At 34.7% G+C, this 24,060-nt stretch overlaps 1 protein-coding gene across 1 annotated transcript in view; it reads right to left on the minus strand.

Moving 5' to 3' along the window:
- The window catches only part of DENND1B (DENN domain containing 1B), a 190,310-nt gene that overhangs the window by 62,793 nt on the left and 103,457 nt on the right, over nt 1-24,060 (minus strand). Inside the window, exons 9-13 of the mRNA XM_085312946.1 lie at nt 22,884-22,953; nt 20,899-20,979; nt 16,080-16,133; nt 13,853-13,963; nt 296-396 (exon numbers count right to left, since the gene is read on the minus strand). Of these exons, the coding sequence (XP_085169072.1) occupies nt 296-396; nt 13,853-13,963; nt 16,080-16,133; nt 20,899-20,979; nt 22,884-22,953 (417 nt within the window). The remainder of the gene's footprint in view (nt 1-295; nt 397-13,852; nt 13,964-16,079; nt 16,134-20,898; nt 20,980-22,883; nt 22,954-24,060) is intronic.

The raw sequence follows: 24,060 nt of genomic DNA on the forward strand, positions 1-24,060 counted from the left end.
TTTAAATCACTGAATGCATTCTCTAAAAATAAAACATGAACAGTTTTTATAATCTGAATTCTAAATGCTACCTTGATAGTACACAGCATTGTAACTCAAGGTCCCAACTCAAAAAACTCATAAAGAAACGCTTAAATATCTCTCATCCAGTAATCATTTATGCATTGGCTAAAGTGCTTTCATAAACTGGATCCTGTACATTTAGTCATATAACTAGTTGTTGTTTTCATGAGTAAATTCAGATTGCAAGAGAGGCTAACTCTCAGAAAGGAAGATGACAGGTTAGCTATCTTACCAGCAGTAGTCCAGAAGATGGGCAGGAAGCACTGGGATGTAAATGTGTTGCCAGTACATCGGATATAACAATGCAGCTGATGCATGAACACAAGCAGTTAACTAAAACCAAAAATACATAAATAGAATTAGAAAAAAAAATACGAAGAGTAAGAACGAAGTGCAACATTATAAATTAATTTTTAGATGTTGAAGAATCTTAATTGTTATAAATCTCCTACTATAGATTTTTTTTTATTATTACTTTTAATTGTTCAGATGCACTTACCATGAACTCTTGAGATACGTATACAAGTATCGCATTTACAAAATGCAAACTGACAAGTTAAGCACTGCTCTGCCTCTTTCTTTGGAAAAGAAAGAAAACACACACTTGTGGATGTTTATCACGGCCAACAAACTCGGGTAGTGACATATCGAACACAAAGCACTTGAGTGCACGTGAACAGCATTTGGCTCCAGTGGCAGGAAGAACAGTAGCTTTCCTGCCCCAAAGGACTCCAGCGTTTCCCAGGACAACAGCAAAATGGCAGTTCATCTGACCCTGCTTCAAGCCTCAGAAGTGCACTAAATTCTACAGCATGATTAACTTCAATTTCTGCCACTACTTTTATTTCCAAACTACATGTACGTGTGTATGTGTGTGTTTGTGTACACACACACMCCTATATATATATATATAATATATATTTTTATATATATATATGTATATGCATATTTGCATATACATACAAAAATCTAAAGTGGATATTCCCTATGACAGCAGGGAATATTATTACAGGTAACTTTAGTATTAGCAGGTAACTTTATTATAACTTCCCAAAACTTCTTCCCCAAAATAGAAATTGGGAAGTCTGGCACTAGCCACCCCAAAAATAAAGATTTCCTTGACCAGGACACGGAGGTGTTACAGTCTGCTTACCATTCACAAAGGAGATAGCTGTTTTCTTAAAGACTGTGGAACTAGTTAGTAGTAGTAACTAGGTCTAGTGCACTTCTCCAGTGAACAAAATAATTTGAAATAACATAATAAAGGGCTTGAATTTAACCTCTCAAATACTGTGTTGCTATTGCTGTTGGACGATTAGATAAATCTGAGCAATTTTACTCATTGAACAACTGAGAAGACCACAGAATAAGAAAATAGCAAGACTATTTTCAAAGAGAGCTAATTTATATTCAGCAAATAAGCCATTACAAATTCCGTATTTAGACATTACTTAGACTAGGAGAATTTTACTCAGAAGAGAATTTAAGAATCTCAGTCATAGGACTTAATCTCTCCGGGACACAAGAGGTCATACCCAGAGAGCAGTTTCTACTATCGACGCAATACTGTCCTGTCCTCGTGCTTTGTTTAGACATGTACTTGTACTATAACAAAACTATGAGCTAAAATAAACTGTAAGTCCTGTCTATAGAACAAGCGCTAAAATTGTATGGATTTTACGGAAAAAAACTCTTTGTGGAAGAGATCAGCAGTTAAAGCTTTCATACTGTGGCTATGCTGGACAGTTATACATAAAAATTATGCTGCAATTTTGTGCATATATATATTTTACTAAAAATGAATAAAATAATTGTAATAGCATCACAGCAGAAATCATGGAGAATTACAATTTGTGCAGCATAGTTTGTTCATCACTCAGATTAATATAACACGATTAAATATGGAAAAGAAGAGGGTCTTAAAGCTCCTGAGGGATATCATTAGGGCAAATTGCCAAGAATGAAACATGAGCCAGTCAGGAGAGTCTGGAAGCTGCAATAATATCAGGGGACCTGGATGTTCGACAGCTGGAGCTTCAGTAATGTGTGAACTGCAGGTTAAGGTATCAAGAGACTCTGTTCACTGACACAGAGAATGTCACTATTGACCAACGAACTGCCCAAGCTTGACAGTTACACTACGAAAGCCAAGTATATCATAATTCCATATTTAAACTGTTCACTTCAGATTAACATTTCATTTCCTAGCTTTATGTCAAACATCTGCAATTCATTTCATTTTAGATAATATAGTAATGGTTGTTTTAATAATTACTGTTTTGTTACTAAGAATTAATTGATTTGGAGGAAGAAATAAGTATCATTCTCCTCTTTGACACAGAACTGCTTATGGGATTTATTTCTGCATTACCATTTTCTGAAGCTGAAGTAATACTACTGATGATGCATTCAAGCTCAGTATCATGTTTTGGGGTCTTATATTCAAAATGGAAATGGGATTACCAGTTAAAATGTCCACATGCTACTACATGCAGCTTGTAAATTTTAAACCACAACTGGCTATATACAAGCAAGCATTTCAATCACAGATTGAAGTAAAGTAGAGCATACAGAGGATCCTAAAAGAGGATATGCCATCCTCTTCCTCTTAATTGGCATTTTTAAATTATAGATTAATACGACTATGCTATATGCATAAAGAAATATTTTCCTTTCTTTTGTATATATAAAGTCTGCATCATATTTTAGCTCACAATCAAAAAGGGAAGTAAATAATTCCACTAAAACACATTTAGAGTTTTATTAGGTCTCATTTCAGAATCTATATATTGGTGTGGCATTCGGTGGACTAGCATTTAGCATTTTTAATTTTTAAAAAATCTACTACATTTTAACATTTCTAGCAGCAAATGTAAGTATTTGAGTACACAAGCACCAATGTTTTGCTGTACTGTTCCTTGCTTTTCAATTTAACAACATGTAACACCTTATCTATGCTACTGCAGTAGATTTCTAAACATTATAGTATGGTATGAACATGCTTTATAGCTTCCTATAATACAAACAGCTATGGGATTCTAATACTGTTCAAACTGACTAGCATTTTAGTACTGTGTCAATTATCTCTAAGCAAATCATAATACAATAAATATGGATTTCATATTACAGAATTTGCACTTCTTGCCATTTTGTTTTCTCCTTTTTTAATATTGCAACAGCGATTGCAGTCTTCAAATGCAGTAGCTATTTACATAACTTAGCTCTTTAATTGAAATATTCATTCTTCTAAATAGAAAGAAATAGGGAATTCTGCGAATCTCTAAATACTCTAAGTCCTAAATAATCAGAGAGTTAAAAAATTTGAAAAACATTCAGGGACAAGCTTGTACCTGACTGTTTAAATTACAAAGTCCACCAGGACTGGAGGGATGCCTGATAGCAACTGTAGTCTGAAGGAGAAGCAGCTAGAGCAAGATCAGATGCCCTGTAGAAAGCTGGAGACAGGAGGCAGAGAGGTGCACACTATAAGGTGCAGAAATGAACATCTGTTGCTTGACCAAGTGCTGAGAACTGGCTGGTGAGAACTTTTCAGAAAAGAATCCTTTATGCTATTTAGCAAAAGAGGTATTTATATGCAGCCTCTCCATCAGTTGAGATCTATTCCAAAAGGAATGATCAACATCTACATTTTAAAAAGCTTTCAAGAAGAGAAGTGTCATAGTTCAGAGAAATTTCTTTTCCAAGCTAGCTAGTCATTATACTAAATTATCTTGAAGTCATTTTCAAGGTTGTTTACAGCCTTACCTATTTTGCCAGCTACTACTGGAGGTTTCATCAACTGCAAACTGTAATTCCTTTCTAAAGAGATAAGCTTGCATATGTAAGGTGAAAACATTTGTCCAAAAAAATTTGCTAGATCTAATGGTGTGAGTACACATATACACACACATACATATATAAGTACATACATATGTATGTTTCCATCTACACAAACATGGATCATTGTTCAATGTTGAGTTGGTTAAAAATTCACAAATTATTGTAAAATAGTGTTATGGAACCTAAGTGGTTACTGCAAGTTGATAGTTTATTACATGTTCTCTGGCAGCAAATGATACTAATGCAACAGTCTACCACATGGAAAACATCTTCTAGTGTTGTGTCCTCTTCCATAATGAAATGGGCTGGAAAATTTTTAAAATAGAATTTTTGTCTGTTGAAATCCTTCTTTGATAATATTGAACAATGGGAGTTATTTTTCAAAAAAAAATCTAATTTTCAAGAAGTTACTCTTTATCTTCATTTCCAACAATTTCTTCTAGTTTAAGCAATTTTTCATTTTGAAAATAAAACCGTGGCTTTAAAAAATGGTTGAAATAAGTTTTAAGTTATATAACTTAATAAGTCAATTGACCTAAACTAGTTTAAAAAACTGCTAATAAAAACTCAGTGTTCAACTTATTTTCTAATTGGAATACAAACTTAATTTGAAATTCCTAGCAATTTCACAAGACTGGAAGTAAATTTGCTCTCCCATTCTACCTATCAGTTAATGAATTTATTACATTATTGGGTACAACTGAAAGTTTCAGTCTGTTTCTGATCTCTTCTGATAATACACTTCAGTCAGTGTCGCCACATAAGCTTTTATCAACCTGTAAGGAAAGCATGACGTGTTTTCTCCAGACCTTTGTGGTGATTATGGTACAGTAATTCTATCTTTTCCCCCTGGAAATATGTGAGAACTATGTGCTTACTAGCAATATTAGGCTATAATAAAAAAACTTTCCAAACAATGAAAAAAGCCAGCACTTCAGAAAGTTTTTTTTTTTTTTTAAGCAAAATCCACTACTAAAGGATAGTAAATTAATTACTATCAAATGCCAGCGTGACTGAAATAATATAAGAATACTAGAGAAAAGTGAGGAGTTGCTTTTCACCTTACTGCAACAAACAGCCATTTAGGAAGACTACGTTGTTCAAAATCTACAACTGTTGAACCAGAATTATTAGGAAAAGTTTTAGTTCAAGGCTTGATCAAAGTAGGTTTACTTGTTCCTGGGAATGGAAGAGTGCAGCTCCTCCCTCTCTTTCACGTGGATGTACTAATTCTGATATGTGTATTTGCTATTCTAATACTCAATTCTATCAATAAAGCTTTTTACTGTGGACTTTCAAAATGACTTGTCTCATGCTGCCTCCCTTTATTTCTGCTAAAACACGGCAACATGTCTAGAACCACACTACTTCGCTTGAACGATTTTCTGCAGGCTTGCACACTGTGCTTATTTGAAACTCAATTTGAAAGAGTAAAATGAAAACAATTAGTCTGTATCTTGCACAAAGCTATTCTTTCTCATCTGGCAGTTACTTGCTATCAGCATTRATTATTTTCTTCAAAGCATTTCCTATAACCAAAGGTAAAAAGTGATGCAGAGTATAGATGACAAGACTTACTCATGCCACAACACGAAAATTGGAAATGTATGAATTGATTAGCAGAATCTTGTCAGATAGTCAAGAACAGAAAGAGAAGTTAGATAAAATGTTAAAGTAAAATTAACCTGCAATACAGTACAACCTTTTAAAATCAACTATAAGGAATTAAAGAACTACTGTGATAAAACTATTTCCTAAAATAAATCCTTAAACACTGTCAATCTCTGTTAACACTATGCCCAGAAACGGGTATGCTCTTTCCCTCCTCCCTCGCAATCCCATCGGGCTAAAGAATTACTTCCCTCTTACTGTCTTGACCATTCATATGCTGAAAGATGCCAAAGATTCTGCTTAGTTAACTCATCTACTTACTAATACCCAGTAAGAAATCGCAGAGGACAGGTCACTTTTTCACTATTATAACTATGATTACTACCGTCAGCCTGGACCAACTCCTATTGCTGGTGCCTGTCAATACAAATACAATGGTGCCTGCTTACAAGAGTTACTGTAAAACCACTATCCACTTCCTGAGAAGGGAAGAGCAGTTCAAGAGAAAACAAGCCTCTGTTCTACATTATTACAACTCCTAAGACTATCAGCTTTGTCAAAAGCTGATCTTTTGAAAACAAGATCTAAATCTTGTTTGACAGGGAATGAAATCAGGCCCCAAACACATTATAGATATTAAACATCTGCCCCTTTCCATCCACTCCTTGAACAGACAGGGAGAGACTGCTGGGAACAAAGAGCAGAAAGGGAGCCCTTGCTCTAGCCAACTTACAATAGAACATAAATCCCTTCCCACCTCTCAAGGATAAAAGATCAGACTAAATCATAAGCTTAGTCTACTCTACTGGCATTGGTAAGAAGATAGAAATCACTGAATAGAAGAAATTCAGCAAGAATCAAAGAGAAAAGAATATACTGTCCAAGTCACAATATCTAAAGGTTAGCCATTTCTCAYGCGTTTCTTCAATTTAGCTCCTGACTAGTAGTCTTCCATCTGCTATCCCCATAAACTTTAAAAAGAAAAAAGGGGAAGACCTTAAATGAGCCATAATGTATTTTCCTCCTTCAGCAAGACAAGGCCTCAGCATTCCTCACTCACGTGATGGAGAGTGGGGAAGGAAAATATATTTGCAGTCCATAGCTGAAAATTTCAGCATTTTCCATTATGAAACGTGGAAAAAGCAAAACATTCATTTAAAAAATTTACTGTCTCCATTTGTTTTGGGATCTTATTTGCTTTATCCTTACCTCCAGGGGAAGGAAAGGGAAGTGTTATTCATGTATTTGACAGCACTTCATGTACAATCATTTTCATTCTTTTCCTGCAATTTTTGATTCACAAGTAGCATTACGGCATCACTCCTGTGCATGCGTTTGGAAGGGAGAAGAAAATACTGCAGCCAGTTTGTTCTTTGCCAATGGCTCCAGGAAAGACACACTTGCGGAAAATGGAAGTGGAGCAACAAATGCAACTGAAGTGGTAACAGACAGGTGAGGACTCAGTAAGGAATGCCACTGACATACTGTGTCTATACTGAGGAACCAAACACTTTCATAGATACTTAAATATATCTATACAACCCGTAGGTGTGGGTAGCATAGAAAAAGCCATGCAACTTGGCTTCAGTTACTCAATTTCTTCTTCACGCAAAGTTTTTTAGTATTCTTCATATGTTGAGAGTTCATCTTCATAAAACGAACTTTTGGAAGTTAGTCAAGTCACCTTTCATCTCTCACATTTCATGTTAGATTATCTAACAGGTCTCTTACTGATATTTGTTTATCTTGTAATGAACTAATTATGTTTATTTGTATTATCTGTTTAATAATTTAATTTTCCATATATTTCCTCATTTCATCTCTAGATGTTCTTGATAATATTTTCTTCTTGAGATGCGTTTATTTCCTAGCTTATCTCTTCTCCTCTCAAAGACACTTCGACACAAATATACACATCTTTTTGTCTCATTTTCTTAATGACTGACTCCCCATTTCTTTACTCTTATCTTTTATGAATCTCTTTCCAAGGAGAAAGAGCTACGCTCCCATAAAACAAGGGAGCTTAGTAAGTGTTTCTTGCTCCTGAAAGGGGAGTTTCCAAGAAAATAATTTTTATTAACATTCTCTCCCCCAGAGTAAATCCATGATATGTTCTTCTGCCATCCACTAATTAAGAAGCAGCAGGGAACAGCTTCCTTTGAATAGCTGACAGACAACTTATTTACTGCAAGCAAGACTAGAGATCACTACTGGCTATGCTATAATTCATCTTTTCACTGTTGAATTTGAGGAAAAATACAGTTCACACATGGCCCAGCCTCAAAGGACTCAGTAGCAGGCAGCTTCACTCAGTCTAGCTCTTAGAGGACAGATGCCCGTAGCAGGGCCTGCATACGGCATTTTGTTTTACCAGTTTTTACTAAATTGCTGAAGATTACGTGAATTAGAAAAAGAACAACTTTTACCCCTAAAGGATTATTTTAACGCTGAATTTGTTGTTTTTTTCTATAATGTTACCAAGTGAAACATTTTACTTTGAAATGTATTTGCAAATCTATCTTTATGTCTATATGCTTTCTTTTTACAGAAAAAAAGAAATCTTTTTTTTAAACGCAACCCACTTACGTATTTCCTCACATTTTACAGATGGCAGGTAACAGCAGTCTGCAATATTTATGTTTTTCCCTTTTCATTAAAAGAACTTTAATCATTTGTTGACCACACATTTCTATGCCTTTTCACAAATTCTTTCACAATTACTTTTCTTAATATTTTGCTGGGGAGATGGAAAACCTATTCTAAGCTTTGGGCCTGAGAAATCTTTTGAGTTACCAGGTCCACCTGTAACTCCTAACCATATTTTTATTCTGTATTGGCCTTTCCTGTCCTCCCTCCCATAACTTCAGAGCCAGAAGGGTACTACAGTGCATTCTGGACTAGCGTCCTGATAGAACCTCAACCACACTGCAACATGCACCTCTGCCCAGATAACATGTTTTAACCTTAGACTGCTTAGACCTTAATTTTTAATAATTAAATGACACCACTCTATATCTGCCCACAGACCAACTGGTCTATACCTAATATTCCTAAATGAATCCTAATTCCACATTTAGGAGTATGATGACTGTCAGCTGAAAATCTGTACTGCTTTATCGGTTAATGATAAATTTGTATCGATTTTCTGTTTTTCAAGAATTAAATTTAGTCCTTACATATTTATGCACACTACGTACTACTTCACAGGAATCTGAGACAAGAATTCAATTGTAAATCTATAATTTTTTGAATTACCAGGACAATATTATTTAAAATGAGGCTGCTCTGCACTTCATGAATTCATTTTTAGATACAATTGTGACCATATTGCGGCGCACAATCAGGAAAAACAAAAATGATTGTGCAGTTGGTTTTATCAGAACTGTAGAAAAAGAATCACCCCAGCATAAGGAAATTGTGTTGTTGCCAAACTGTATGTCAATTCCTAATGCCACTCCTTACTCCAACATGGAAAGCCTGTATGAAGCGAATTGCTTTGGCTCCTTAGGTTGCTTTAGTCTGTATCAGAGAAGAGCCAGTTCTGAATGCAGAAATATAAAAATACAGAAGAATAGCTTTCTGTCTTTCCACAGTCTACACTAGCATGCCTTGTATTCCTAAAGCCACAGGTCAACGATCTGGCCCAGTAACAGCACTACTTCACATTCTTTCTAAGCGTATCCAAGAATATGCAATATATAAACCACAGATAGAATTAAGTGAAGTGAGCGACAGAAAACCACTGCAATTGTTTTCCAATTCAGTTGATAATATTACTGCCTAGGGACACATGGATTTTGGAAAAAACTCATGAATCTTAGACTTTGGGTCAGGTGTAGAAGGAGCAAAGCAATCCACAAAAATGCATTCAGCGCAAGGACAGTGGGTTTTGCTGCTAGAGATGGCCAACTGCATTGCATTCTCCAAGGAACCTTCTTGTCCTCTGAGTGCCTGATTGACCGTGGGTGCCGTGACTGTCACAGCTAAGCAGCTGAACACGATCTAAGAGGAAAGGAATTTGAAAGTGCCAACTAATTATACTGACTGAAACTGCAGAAATATCTCTTTGCATATAAGCAACAGTAAAAATAATTCCACAGATGTGTGCGTGTGTGTGTGTGTGTGTGTGTGTGTGTGTGTGAGGGGGGTGGGGGGCGGGGGGAACACGCATCTCTTACTGATATTTTAATAGCAAATACACTCCTTTCTGCACGGCTCACCAACGAAACCTACATACAGAGCAAAGCAGAACTTTGTAACCGCTGTGCTTTCATATATATCAGACTTGTATTACCAAAAACAAATATTGGTCAAAATGGACATAACATTTAGACATTTGCTTTAAAATGTAGCATCCCTTCCACTCGCCACTATGGGCCGCAGAAGATACACTTCTAGTTAACATATTACTGACAGGATGATGAGAAAGCTCCTGTCAGACACTGGCCAGCCGGGTGTTCGAGACAAAATGCACGGCCCCAGTTGACTAGTTAGAGAAAGACTGGCAAGGTACAATTACAGAGGCATATGACAAGCTTTCATGCTTGAGTGACTTGAGAACCGATGACATGGCTTTAAACAGCAATCCTTCCTACCTCCGGTCACAAAACAGCAATAAGTCAACTGATGCACTGTTGTAAAATCATGATTTATTCCTTTGCTTTGAATACATGAGAGTACGGTATGATGTTCTGGTAGACTACCACAGCAGGTGCACTTGGGGCCTAAACATCTAGGGCCTGCCTACAGCATGCATAAAATCAATGTTTTAGTTCAGCCTTCCTGAAAAAGCCTTCCCGAGCAGTTTAATAATTTATTGTAAGATTGAATTAAAAAATTAATTGTATTGAAACTGTTACAGCTCCATGCAATTAATAAGAATACATGCAGATGTAGTAATGAATGAGAAAATGGTGCCACATTAGAATATATAGTATGACATTTAGGAAAAGTCTTCCTCATACAGTTAAAGTGAAATAGCTAACAGCTACCTCTGTGAATTAATCAGTTCCATTGTTTCATTCATTCATTCCAAAGTCATGTAATTTGTTTCTCTTTTACAACATACCATTCAAAAGCCAAAAATGGTAATTTTTGTTAGAAACAGATCTAACAGAATAGGCTAGCAAATCTGTCTCTAATACTAAGCTTGAAGCACCATGTGAGGTTTATGACAATCGCATTAAGTAGTTGGAAAGTCAAGCTAAAAAAAGAATCAACACTTAGGGCAAACAATGACCAAAAGCTATGACAGAAATGAATAGTGAGAATTTGCCATGTATTTTTGAGCAGTTGCTATGGAAAGCAAAGATCCCCACCAAAAGAGTTTTTTAAAGGTTATAAACAAAGAAAATCAATTTAAAGAAAGATGCAAAGAATACATAACAACTGCAAATACAAGCAGATGCACATAAAACAAATCTTGCTTGACTGAAACAAAACGTAAGTTATCAGCTGAATTGGAGCCCCTCAGGACAAGTTGGTAATCATCATTTTTATTTTTTTAATTAACAGGCTACTGAACAGCTTAAAACAGAAATCTCCTTTTCTCTTTCTCTTCTTGCCTGCCCAATAACCCTTCTTTTTAAATATAGCATCTGTTTTTTCCCCCTTGTTTTCATATCAGGACTGATTCTTTATTTGAATATAACGAAAACATGAAATTTGTAGGACAGAAATGCTAGACTTAAACAATTTCTGTGTATAAGTGCAGTTTTCCATCCCCCTCTCAAGAATGGCAAGGAGAACTGAAGCAAGGCCTTGAATTATGCCTTTTGTTATCAGTCACTGCCCCGAGATTCTGAACCGAAACAGAGCCGATAACTCCAAGGTGACATCACAACCCAGCGCACTTCATGAAGTGACACAAACACTTGGTATTCAGTTAACCCCAAAGATAAGGCACAATTCCCTTAACAGTACGTTGTACTTGGTAGCACTATTTTTGAAAGTATAATCTTTTTAAATATCAAATTGCAAATCAGCAATATTAAAATGTGACTGGTGTGATACAAAAGTATGTCTTTTGTATTGTGTTTATTTATTTTGTAAGTTTGTTTGTTATTTGTATGTATTTTCTATTGTGTAATTAGGCAATCCATTGCTAAACAAGATTATCTTACCATGCTAAAAACGCATGTAATCATTCTAGTTAATTCTTATAAGAGATACTTAGAAGGGTTGAATCTGTTTTTTAAACTACAGTGCTCTTTAAACAAGCAAGTCTACTACTGCTTCTGTTCTGTTTATGAAAGACTACCGGGTAACACTTCTTGCTGAAGATCCTGATAAGCCAGCTCTACTTTTCATTCTTTCAGCACTTTATTTTTTTCACTTTTAATCAGACTTCACTAGTGTACCCACTCTTACATCAGAATGGAYCCTAGATGATGTGGCAGTAATTTACTTTACCTATGACTTAAGTTAGTAGACTGAAAAAAATAACCAGAAGAAAGTGAAACTGATGTGGTATCTCTTTTCAGACTTGATCTGCAATCTGTTGTTCAGATTCACAGCTTGGTGGTCTCATCCCTCAGGATGTCCAATTACCACCGACAAAAAGTCTGTTATGACTGCATATCCTTATCCAGGAGAATAATATATAAATTATTTTCACTGATGACACCATCAAGATGACTCTGTTACTTCATAAAAAGATTACTGTCTCAAAGTTCAGAATAAATAGTTGAATTGTAAGCAAAATCACGCTTCTCTCACAAGKGGTGTATTATACCCATTGATCTGCAATGGCTTCCAAACCAGTGATGCCCTAAAGACACAACGTCATTAAAAGGGATTTCGCATCATTAGATTTGTCTATTTATGGTATATTTTTTCTTCTATTTCTTGACACCAAGGTGGGTCCTGAACCAGAAAGCTGAAAAAATAAATCTAATTCCATGGTTTTGCTCCTTTTTTTGTGAACTTTTATTAAACCAGGTTCTTTGACAGGGCTTTCCCTTCAAATTCTCTTCACCCTTTTGGGTGGTCAACACTGATCTTTTTGTCATGTTGTGAAGCATAATTCTTCTCCTAGTCATTTCCAGAGAAGAAAAAACACGAAGTTATGATATGAATACGGATATTCCCTAAGACAAAGTAAAATCTTTGGTGGCTAAAAAAAAAGATGCATCTTAGACTAGTAATCTGAAGATTGCTTATATTCATTCACTACTTATCTTTCTGTTCTTCCTATTTGTTCATGCCACCTCTACCTGTGCAGGCTCATGTCTCCTTTATTCTCTAATCATCACTGACTTATGTATTTCGCTCCTTGTTCTGCAGATCAGCACACGGTAAAGTGCTGTCTTTTACCTACCATCTTAGTGACTCTTGGGCATCCTCTCACCACAACACTGATTACAGATTCAGAGACCTAACACTGTGGTGCTCAAAAAACGCCTATGCCTACGGGAACTAAAATAACTGTTCATTTATTCTGTAGTGCAATTAGCAATGCTTAGGAACACAGCATTGATGTTCCACCACATAAAGTGCACTAAACAAAACACTTCATGCAGTATTGTCGGGAAAAAAATGGAGGGATTTTCAATGACTGAGCTTAACAGGCAGAAGCTTCTGCATAACAAATATGCTCTATGCTGAAAGTTGGTTATAAAGTGACAGTCTCATACTAACGCAAAATTAATATTCAGAGTATCTTCAAAATGTAGGGTATTTTAAAATCTCAAAATGATACTGTAAAGTTTAAACCAAAATAATATTGGAATATTTAAATGTATTTCAAAATGAAACACAGTATTATTTTATTAAACAGTCTAAGCAGATATAAGAGAAAAAACACTTTAAAGCGAGCAGTAACCTAAAACCTCTAATAAAAAATTACTATTTTGAGTTGCACATTATTATCAGCCTGAAGAGCTGCTCCAAATCAGAGCTATTACAGTATGCACTCCCAAACCACTCTAACAAAGATGAATCTACCTATTACCAGGTTAGGATAGCAGCTATTATTATGGCCTCTTGATTTCTTTCAAGTAGCTCCAATGGAATAAGCCACAAGTGAATAATAAAGATCTTATAATAGCCCTCAAGAATTCTTTTTAGGTTAGAAGGCACAGAAATGAACTCAGGATAGTTAAAGAACTCTCATCTCCTGATAAGAAAAATAATTAACCTGACTTAATGTATCTGAGTGGGTCTTATATAAATCAGACTTTTGTACTTCAAGAGCCAGACTAAAACCATATATCAAGAAAGTATGTAGATATTGTCTTATAAGTACACATAGAACATATCTAAAACCACAAAGGTCTGTAGGTCTTTTTGTGAAATGTTCAATATATTCTACTGAAAAGGAGAAGTGTGAAGTACTTACAGTGCTTAGTTTGCTAGAGGTAATAATGATTCGTCTCTCATGCAACATACTGGCATAAAGTTGCAGCATGTTGTTCACATCCACAGCAACAAAATATTCAGTGAGGTTTCTCTGTTTAAATAAATAAGATGTTAACAATATAGCAACAGCAGTAGCTGAGTGGAACATTTTATATACCACTTAAAAAATTTTTGATCAGTTAGTAGAAAAAAGAATCCTACTGAAGAAAAGTGTCTCTACATTAAAATTTCTGTGCTCTAAAAGTAAATGATTGAGTTTTTAAGCTGAAGAAAACTAACCTTGTATGTAAGTTAATATTATTCTTCTAATTTTATTATGCTYCTGAATTTAGATTTGCACTTTTTGCAAACATGGACAACCTGAAATTTGGTATAATACCAATAGCATCATATTCTATTAAAATAACCATTACTTCCAATCTCAGGAATAGATCCTCCACCAAGCATTAGCTCTTCTGTCACAGTTGTGATAATAAAACTGTCCTATTTTGCCAGGCTCTCCCAAAGTCAACACATTTTACTCTACTTCAAATTAAGTACAGCAAGTAGACTGAGAAACAAGTATTTGCTTAAGCTGTATGTGCCAGGACATCAAACAGCCAGATACACTGGGTAGAAGGTGCTGGGTCCYTCCTGCGGTCACCATTTCCTCTTCTGATGAGGACCCCATGGTCATCCTATTGTGAGGTTTAATGAAAAGCATAGTCAACAGCTCTTCTTATTTATAGTTCCAGACAACATAGGAGTGGGAAAAAGATCTGTGTGTTCCAGCTTATGAACTCAGGATATTTCTGCATGGCATTCAGAGATAAACAAGTTCTGAATAAGCTAATACAGGTACCAGCAAAAATGTCTAAGAAAACAATAAATTTGGTAAACATTGGTGAATATGCATGGAAATATATTGATATGCCTTACAATATACAAAGCATATTTCAAATTTTATATACTATCACATCTGCAACCAGAACTCTCATTTGTCTTTTCTTAGGAACAATATAGTACAGAATTTTAAAGTAACAGGTCTATCAATTATATGCACCAGTTCAAAGACAGCCCTRTAGACAGTGAAACTGTTAGTTTCTACAAGAAAAAGGCAGCATTCCCRAATTCACAAGTTGCCTGTCCAAAGCTCCCTATGGCAGCAAGGTATCCTATGTCGTAAAGGAGAGGGCAGGGCTCACATGCCACAAGGGACACAGGGATCACTGGGCAACATGGCCAAATGCCTAGGCAGTGCTGCAAGGCTGCCCTCAGCTGTCTCTCCCAGCTCCCATTACTAYCTTTCCTCATACTGGAAGGATGAGGCTCCACATTTATAAATGGAGTAAAAAGAAATACAGAAAGGCACCCGAGAGAAAAGGGACTGTGACAAGGTGACTTCCCCACCATGTCCAGCCAGATGCCACTCTCTGCATGGGCAACTGCAAACAAACTTCTGCCAAAATTTCTTCACAGATATCACACCATCCACCAAGAGCAAGTTCTGTGTTCCTATGTATTTTTGTACTATCCAACAGACGTAACTTTCAGAAGGAAGAAGTTATTATTTGAAAGCATAAAAATGCAAATCTATATATCCATATTCAACTCCAAATTTAAAGACAAGATTTTAAAGCAGAAAATTAAGATGGTGTTCTATTAGACATTATCTCTTTAAAACACATCACAGAGAACACAATCTGAGATTTCACATTTGCAGCTTACAGAATGCAAGTATTCATTTAAAAAATATATTTTAATCATTACTGGTGCATAGTGACAATCCAAATCTGAGCAGGTATAGCAGATTTTCAGTAAGCCTGAAACAAAGCCTTCTTACACAAAAATTAACTGCGTATCTTGATAGTTGGATTTGCAGCTTAGCAATGAATTGTTTAAGGGACACGTATTCAAGTAACACTAGGCGCATAAGCAGACTATGTTTTGAATATACAATTCCCATAAATGTAAATAAACCAAGTAAATATTAACAAAGGACAGATATAAAAGTGGTCAAAAACATCCTGTATAATGCTTTAATACCAGATAATGACGAGTAGTAAATACAACACTAACTTTACTAGCTCAAGGTTTTATTAATACACATCAATCACATTCTAAAAGCAGTGCTGGAAAAAAATGATAATGACAGAGTTCAGCCCTACATACAGAATGAAGGCAATACTTCTCTCCTTAAATATTTAGAAACAAAACTTCATACTTACACTTTCAGGGATTGTTGGCAATCCAGTTATATCAGGAGTAATGAAGTATGAGTGCTAATCAGTGGGGAAAAAAACAATTAATAACTTGTGCAGACAAAAGCCAAGGGAAAAAAAAAAAAAAAGGTGGTGGTGGGGAATGGGAGAGAACCCATAGCATTTAGGATTTCCAATCACCACACTTTGTTTAAGCAAATAGCTATCTTTCCGATAGAATTCTTGCTACTACTAGACAAAGAGTTAAGTAGATAACAACAAGAAATGACAATCTCTGGTTCAGCATAGCATACAAATGAAATGAACAAAACATCATACTGCACTTTTGAAATAACACTGAAATTAAGTCAAATTTAAGTGCTSTCACAAGTCTGAGAAAAGCATTGATTAAAATAAACATTGATTTAAAAATTGCAACAAGAAAACGTTAAAGAACAAAACATAAATTTAGACTGGAAGAGGAAAAATCATTCACAGGAGAAAATTAATTAGCACAGAATCATTAGTATTTGATACACATTCTATTCGCTTCTCAAATGTCTTTGAGACAAAAAAATGTGTTAACAGAAATCAAAATCCAACGGCTTGAGATTCAGCAGTTGTTTATAAAATAAAACTAGCAATTTTATCCACCTTAGTTTGAGGCTRTTTAGAATGCAAACATGAAATGGATTAAATTGAAAACAGGTATAATTTACATGATTTCCATTAATTCAGTGCTTTTACCAGTTACTATACATGAATTTAGCTTAGCAATTTTAAGGTGTTTTAGTGTATTAGTCTAAGTCTTGAAGGACAAAGAAACCTTAAGTACATACTAAATAAACGTGATAATTATTGAATATTTAGCTTTTGTTKGTTTTCAGTTGAATTTTTTTTGACTTAGATTGTAAATAAAACGATTGATTTTGTTTTTATAGTGTATTTCAATACTACAATTACTAACACAAAAACAGAGTTTCAATTCAAACTTGAAAAAGACCAAATCATGAAGGAAGTATATAAGCTATTAAACATGCCTTATGATCAATCGATAAACTTTATTTATTAATACTACTAACTGTAGGAGAGTCTTACTAAAACCAGTTTGATATATTTAATAGAATATTTTCAGCACAAATTAGGTCTCTTGGCAATTGTTAATTTTCTTTTAATCAGCTTTAAAAAGGCATCCTAAACATCCTAATATTTGCACAGGAAGTATTCCAGTATATTGTTTTGCATCAACAGAGGGAGGGGAAAAAAAAAAAAAAAGATATTTTTCCTCTAGTCAAGTGCAAGAAAATATTCAGATTAATGGCATGTCTTTCATTTTTCAGAAGTATGATGAGAACAGAAAATTATTTCCTATCTACAATCAGGTATTTATTATATTACTATAATGAGAAATATTTGTCAAAAATATTTGAGTAATTAATTTAGTAACTTATAGAAGCTTCTTTTTTAAAAAGAAAACAATTAACAAAGCAGTAGTATTCCATTCATTGAACAGGAAAGGAAGTTGAACTATGAGAATCAGTTATGCAGAATCATACGTAGCCAAAAAAAAAAAGAAAAATGGCATGGAGTACTTGCACATCTTTAATAAACTTCTTTGGGAAGATGTATGGCTGTGTAATGGATACTGAACTAGTAATTACTGTCCCATATAAAGATTTCTGTTAAAGAGGACACTAAGGAAATAAGTAAATTATTTTGCTCATTTTGCTCACCAATTTAAAAGGTTTGATTTTGCTTGAGATTTTTTCCTTACAAGAGGATTATAATGCACGCATACATAGCTCTGAAATTCATTTAGTGTAAACAGAATAGATATATTAATATTAGATTGCTCTTTTAGGCTAAAGACAACAGCAGAATTCCCAAAGGACAGGTACAAATAAGCCTGAAATCAAAAGAGATACCTACAGTAATTAATTATTTTTTAATTACAATAGGCTTTAGACAGTCAGTGCCTTTTAAACTCACCGATACAAGAAAAGGCTGTTTTTTCAAAACTTGCTCACTTGCAAAAATCATCTCTTGGTTCTTACRAAACATGAGAGAAAAATTGAACAATCGATTTTTTTTTTCTTTTTGAACAAAAAGGCTAAAGCTGACTCTAATTCTTGCATATTCCATGCTAACATGTTTAAAATATTGGTTGAAAATATGCTTTGTTATATTTTTCCCCATTTGAATTCAGATTCAACTCAGCTTTCCCCCTTCCCCCCCCCACAACAAAAATGAATGATTACTGTATTTCACTTTTGCTAGCCCTCCATGGATAAAATAAAAGTGACCCAAATTACATTTAGCTCAGGTTTCACAGAATGAGTGATGACTTATCCTAAGTTTCATTTACAAAATATTTCTTACTGGGACTGATAGGTGAGAGTAGAGATGGTTCCTAACTGGACAAAGGTGTTTTGATGTCYTGATCAGGGGTTTTTGGGAGATGCCATGTATCCAGATACTGGGAAATAATTTATGCTTGGCTATATATGTGTGATCAAAAGTACTATTGTGGCCTGCCATTTAAATCTCACTTCGATGTCTMTGAGACTTTGTATATTTGAGTAAACCGGGGAGGAGAGAGAGAAGGGAAGATTTCAATTCTGCATCAAGAAATTCAAATTAAATTCATCCTGGAACAATGAAAAGCAACCTCATGCTCCCATTTCTACAATATTTCAGACCATAACTTCTTTTTAAGTCTATTACAACTGGTAGTTCCAGTCTAGTCTATTTACAGTATACTAGAAAGGGGCATCAAATGGAAAGGCAAGACATATAAAGTTAGGGCTGAAAGTGGCCAAAAATACCTCCCTACTCCCTGCAGTACTGAGCACTAGTAAAGCACAGATTCCTGTACCAAGATTCATAAAACATTCTGATTTAGACTAACATACTCCTGCTTTTCTTCATCTGAACCCACAATACTTGCRTAACTGTACTTGCAGTCACGCATCTGGCAGGAAGCCTGCATTAAGATAATCATTCTTTAGCTAAAAAGATTACAAAACTCTTTAAATGATGAAACAAACCACTAGGAAGCAGAGACAATTGAGAAAAAAAATACTTTTAGAAGCAAGGTAATGTTGAAATAAATCTAGCAGCATCAAATTTATTGCAAGCAACTTGTCATTCTAGTGTTGCCAGTCATTCATCACAGCATTAATTTCAAAGTAGGCATATTCTATGTGAGATGAAACACACACACTGACAGCAACGCTTTGTAAGAAATTAAAATGAAAAGTATCTTTAAAAATTGTATGTTCTAATGAAACACAGTAGGCTATTTAAAGGAGTTATAAAGGGTTTTAAGGTTGCCAAATTGGCATCGGTCATAATACTGTAATTAATGGTAGCAAAATATTCGATGTACAAAATAATTCTCCCAAGAACAGTATGAACATAGTATTTTGTTGTTGTTCTGAAAAAAAAAAAAAAAACATTTTTATTGCCTGCTACTTGATAAAAAAAACTTGAAATATTTTACTAATAGCAGCAAAAAATCAGCGACAGAAACAACTCAGACTGCAGCCTCAAAAAACAGTAAGCAGTTGCGCTGAAAACAACATAAAGACAACTGGAAGAACTTCCAAATAAAAGTGAATTAGTACTCTGCAATGGAAAAAAAAAATGTATCAGGGCTCTTTAATCTAGTGAAAAAAAAGCAAAACAAGAATGAGTACCAGACTCCRAAACCAGAAAAATTAAACTAAGTTAAAGGCAGCATTATTTTAGGCAGCAAAGGGGAATAACCACTGGAATAAAYTGAATTACGACCAGATGCTTTTCTAGAATTTGTGCTTACTGAACTCAAAGCACTGGGCTCTACTCTAAAATAAATGGGTTAAAAAGTAATATATATGACACATACAAGGTCAAGATAAAGCCACCTAACGATCTCTGTAGTGAGCACGGAAGCCTTTATCTAACCACTTCATATTTTCTACCTTGCAAACCTGTGATAGCTCAAAATAGAGATTATTTGCACACAGAAAAATCTAACAGGAATTAATTACATGTACAGTGGCACTATAGATGCTGTGAAGGGGAAAATGCTTAGTTGCAACATTTCAGTCACAGCCAAGATAAAGCTCTGTATTGGCTCTGCATTTCATACAACCTCTACAAATGTGTATGAAAAAGCGTCTGTGTATTTTTCCTGTGGGGAAAAAACTTCAAGAATGGGAACAGTGAGAGCCTCACTTCTTCGCTGTTTCTGTGGCAACAAGAGCTTGCCAYGCTTCCGATGCCCAGTCCCAAGTGATAGAGACAGAGCACAAAAGCAACGGAGGGATGAACGAGTTATTTCACCTGCWCGTGCAAGAAATTATGTAATGCGATATACCTCTTCCACCATCTTGTCTACTTCATTCTTGCATGATCAAGCAAAACTAGGAAGAAGGGGTAGGAAGACTGGAAGGAAGCCAGCTCACGCAGATTTTTACCCAATCCTGTAACTCTACCTACTCAGACTTAAGAGGCAATGAAACACAGTTAGTTTCTCCTGCCCACAGCAGGAGAAACCAAATTATCTACATGAAACAGTTGGAGGTGGAAAAAAAAAAAAAAAAAAAAAAAGTACCAGCACTGCCAGATCCCACTGTGGCTTACTTTCTCATCCATAAAGCAAAACTTAATATCTGCTTTTCTATGACTATAACTTTAAGATAACTACTTGAGACAGAGAAAAAATAATCTATACAACAGACAAAAAAAAAGTTTGTCCCAGACAGTTAATGATGAGACATAACATAAGCTTACTGTTTACAAAGGTTTTCTGTTTTAGTCAAAGCAACTATTTTATATAGGGAGTCATATACAGAATACTTACCACACTTAAACTGACAAGAGCGTTTGCCTTTGGCACAGGATGGCTATACAATGATTTTAACAAATCATTTGAGTCATTTTCCTATGGAGAATAAAAGGTATTTAATCGTTATATAAAAAGAGAATACATATGATTTAAGACACATTAAACTTTATATATAGACACTGATGAATATATATTTAATGAAGCAGACAATCGCAATTCACAGTAAAGTATCTAGCTATTTAACTATAAAATTCAGGCCAGCTTTGTATCTCAGAAAATGATTGTATCCACAAGTTAGGAAGCCAGTTTCTTACGTATTTCCTCATATACTCCACACATGAATCATGCTATTCGAAACTGAAAATAACATCAATGTGACTAGCTGCCCTGCACATCTTGGACATCATCCTTCCAAAACTGTATTAATCATGATTCTTGCCTACTCAAAATTTTATCAAAAACGCTGCCATGTAGCTACAGTATACACTTTTAAAACGATGTATTGGAGCATATAAAACAGTTAGTTTAATAAAAAATACAAACAACTACTAGCTTTAATTAGGATTCCCCAATCTGATTTCTAAAAGACAAATTTACTTGGGAAAGAGATGCTGTATCACTGGAGGGCTTCTTTATTTGGGGGTTTAGGGGTTCTCTTTCATGGTGGTTGGTTTCACTTCGACCATAAAAAGAATTAAAGAAGTTTCACCAGCAAGCCAGAGCCAGGTTTTCCTGTTCCAATTTACAGAGAGCATCCACCTCTCCCTGTGAGAATTAGAGTTACTGGATCTTACGCTCGTCAACAAAGCTTTGGATCTAGCTATTGGATCACACAAATGGTGTCTGGGGCAGACAGACAGCAACGTCTTCTAACAGCTTCCTCAGCAGCACACATGGCATTAGGAAAGACACCAAACCATAGTGTGAAGGCTTTCTGTCCCATCAAAACACAGTTTTTTAAATCTATATATATCTATATAGAGATACCTCTCTATACATATTTATGTACTTATACCTTGGTATCCTAAATTCATTACAGTATTGACTGCAGTGCCAAAACCACTGATGAGGAAACAAAAGTGAAAATAATCCTTGTCCCTTCCATCAAATATGACCTTAATAACAATTTTTACTATTACAGTGAAAYGGCAAAAAACAAAACTACATTTTAATATGCCATTTGAGACTTAGGTGTCTTCTACACTTCGTTTTATTTAAGCTAACATAACTAAGCCAACTTTCCTACTGCATTTTCCTTTTACATAAAATGGATCATTTTCTATAATCCATTTACTATAACACACAATAATTGCATATTCTATAGTTCATATATTCTTGAAATGTCAGCTTTTGCAGTCTACAGCATATGGCTAACTATTGATGCTTTTTTCTTTTTTTTAATTACCATCTAGTACACTAATATAGTTAAAGCAGAAAGGTATAGCTTTAATGTTCTCAGTAAAGACAGATGCCAGTATTTCCTTTCCTACGTAATCCTGAAATATGTCTAATTGCTCATGAATATGCAAACTATACTATCATGATTCTTCACCAAATGCTGCAAGTGATTTTGCCTTGCTAGAGATGACAAGATTATGAGAGATAATTTTTAGTTAATACGAAGGATGAAACAGTACATCTTATTTAATGTAGTTCAGAAAAAGAAGCGTTCCTGACTGAAAACCAGATAGCTCCAAAGAGCTACAGTTTACAATCAATACATCGTACAGTTCTCCAGTGATGTCATGCTTTGCTCACACTTCATCCAGGACATAATGACTTATGTTTATGCTAAGACTGACACTTTATAAGGTGTATTCTTAAGCAGTATTTTTAAATCAGTGTGGAATTCAAGCGATAATCGTGGCTGTACATTCAGATCCTTTGAATTTCAGTGTGAGAAATTTAAAACTTGATTTTAAATTCTACTAAATATTTTAAACAGTATAGATTCACTTCACAGAACTTGAAATTGTCACAAATAGAGTATATAGAATTACCTGTTCTTTAGCCAAATAATCTGCCAGGGTATTTAACAGCTTGTAATATACCTCAAACCATGGTAGGTAACTAAAATAGGAGGGAAAAAAGATTTTATTAAAATATCAATGTCCATTTTCCAGTACTTATATTTATCTTTATAATCTCTAACTTACACATCATTATAAGAGTTCTCTATATTTTATTTCTACTTATCAATAACATGCAYATAAAATTTTTCCCCGCAAATTTAAATTCTACATTACTGACACACAGTACCGAAGCTACCATTTTCTTTGTTGCGTCTATTAAACATACCTATTTTGCAAGTGTCTGGTTTAGCTTTATTTATCAAAAAGCTGACATCTCAATATTTCAAATGTAATAGGTAAGCCACTTCACTTTATACAGTAAGATAGACATATATAAAGTTCCATGTTAGTACAGGTTAGCTCATAATATTTTCATCTTTCATTATTCTAAATACAAAAACAATTGCTTGTCAAAAAGCTTTAAATTATATCTCTGTATCGATAATGACTACAGGTTTTAATAYTCATTATATTATCTCTCATTTTGAAATTTTACATTCTGTTGTACCTGGGTGGATTGCCAAAACTGCTACTTCCTCGAAGGACAACAACATTCTACCTACGCAGGGCAGTTTCCCCATATTTAACAAGTGATGCACTGGTATACAATAGTATAGATATGTCACATAATGTATATGATTATCAGTCTCCCTATAAAGTTATTTCTACAGATAAAACTGAATTCTAAAAAGGCATTCACTAGAGTATTGCAAATCGACAGATTGCTAATACATAAGTACTTAATACACTTTTAACACAATTCTGCACCCATATGCATGCAGTATTCGCAGTGTGTTAAATAGAGYCCAATGCAAATATGACATAACCAAAGAGGATACAAAAGGATTTCAAACATACTGCTACCATTTCCATTTTTTCCATCTTCTTACAGAACAGCTGCCTTGGTGTCATCAGACTGCACACTATAAAACTTGAATCACTATTCAAGCATATAATACACAGGTCGTAAAACTAGTTGACTAAATATTACCTGTATAAATTATTTCTTATTTACAAATTCTGTGCCTTCTCTTTCAGTATTTTATCACAAATAAAAGAATATTCCCCAAATCAATCAGTATGAACAAAATCAGTTGTCTGACAA

The sequence above is a fragment of the Rhea americana genome, unplaced genomic scaffold (genome assembly GCF_003343005.1).
Source record: "Rhea americana isolate MKP2758 unplaced genomic scaffold, rheAme1 scaffold_371, whole genome shotgun sequence".
NCBI lineage: Eukaryota > Metazoa > Chordata > Aves > Rheiformes > Rheidae > Rhea > Rhea americana.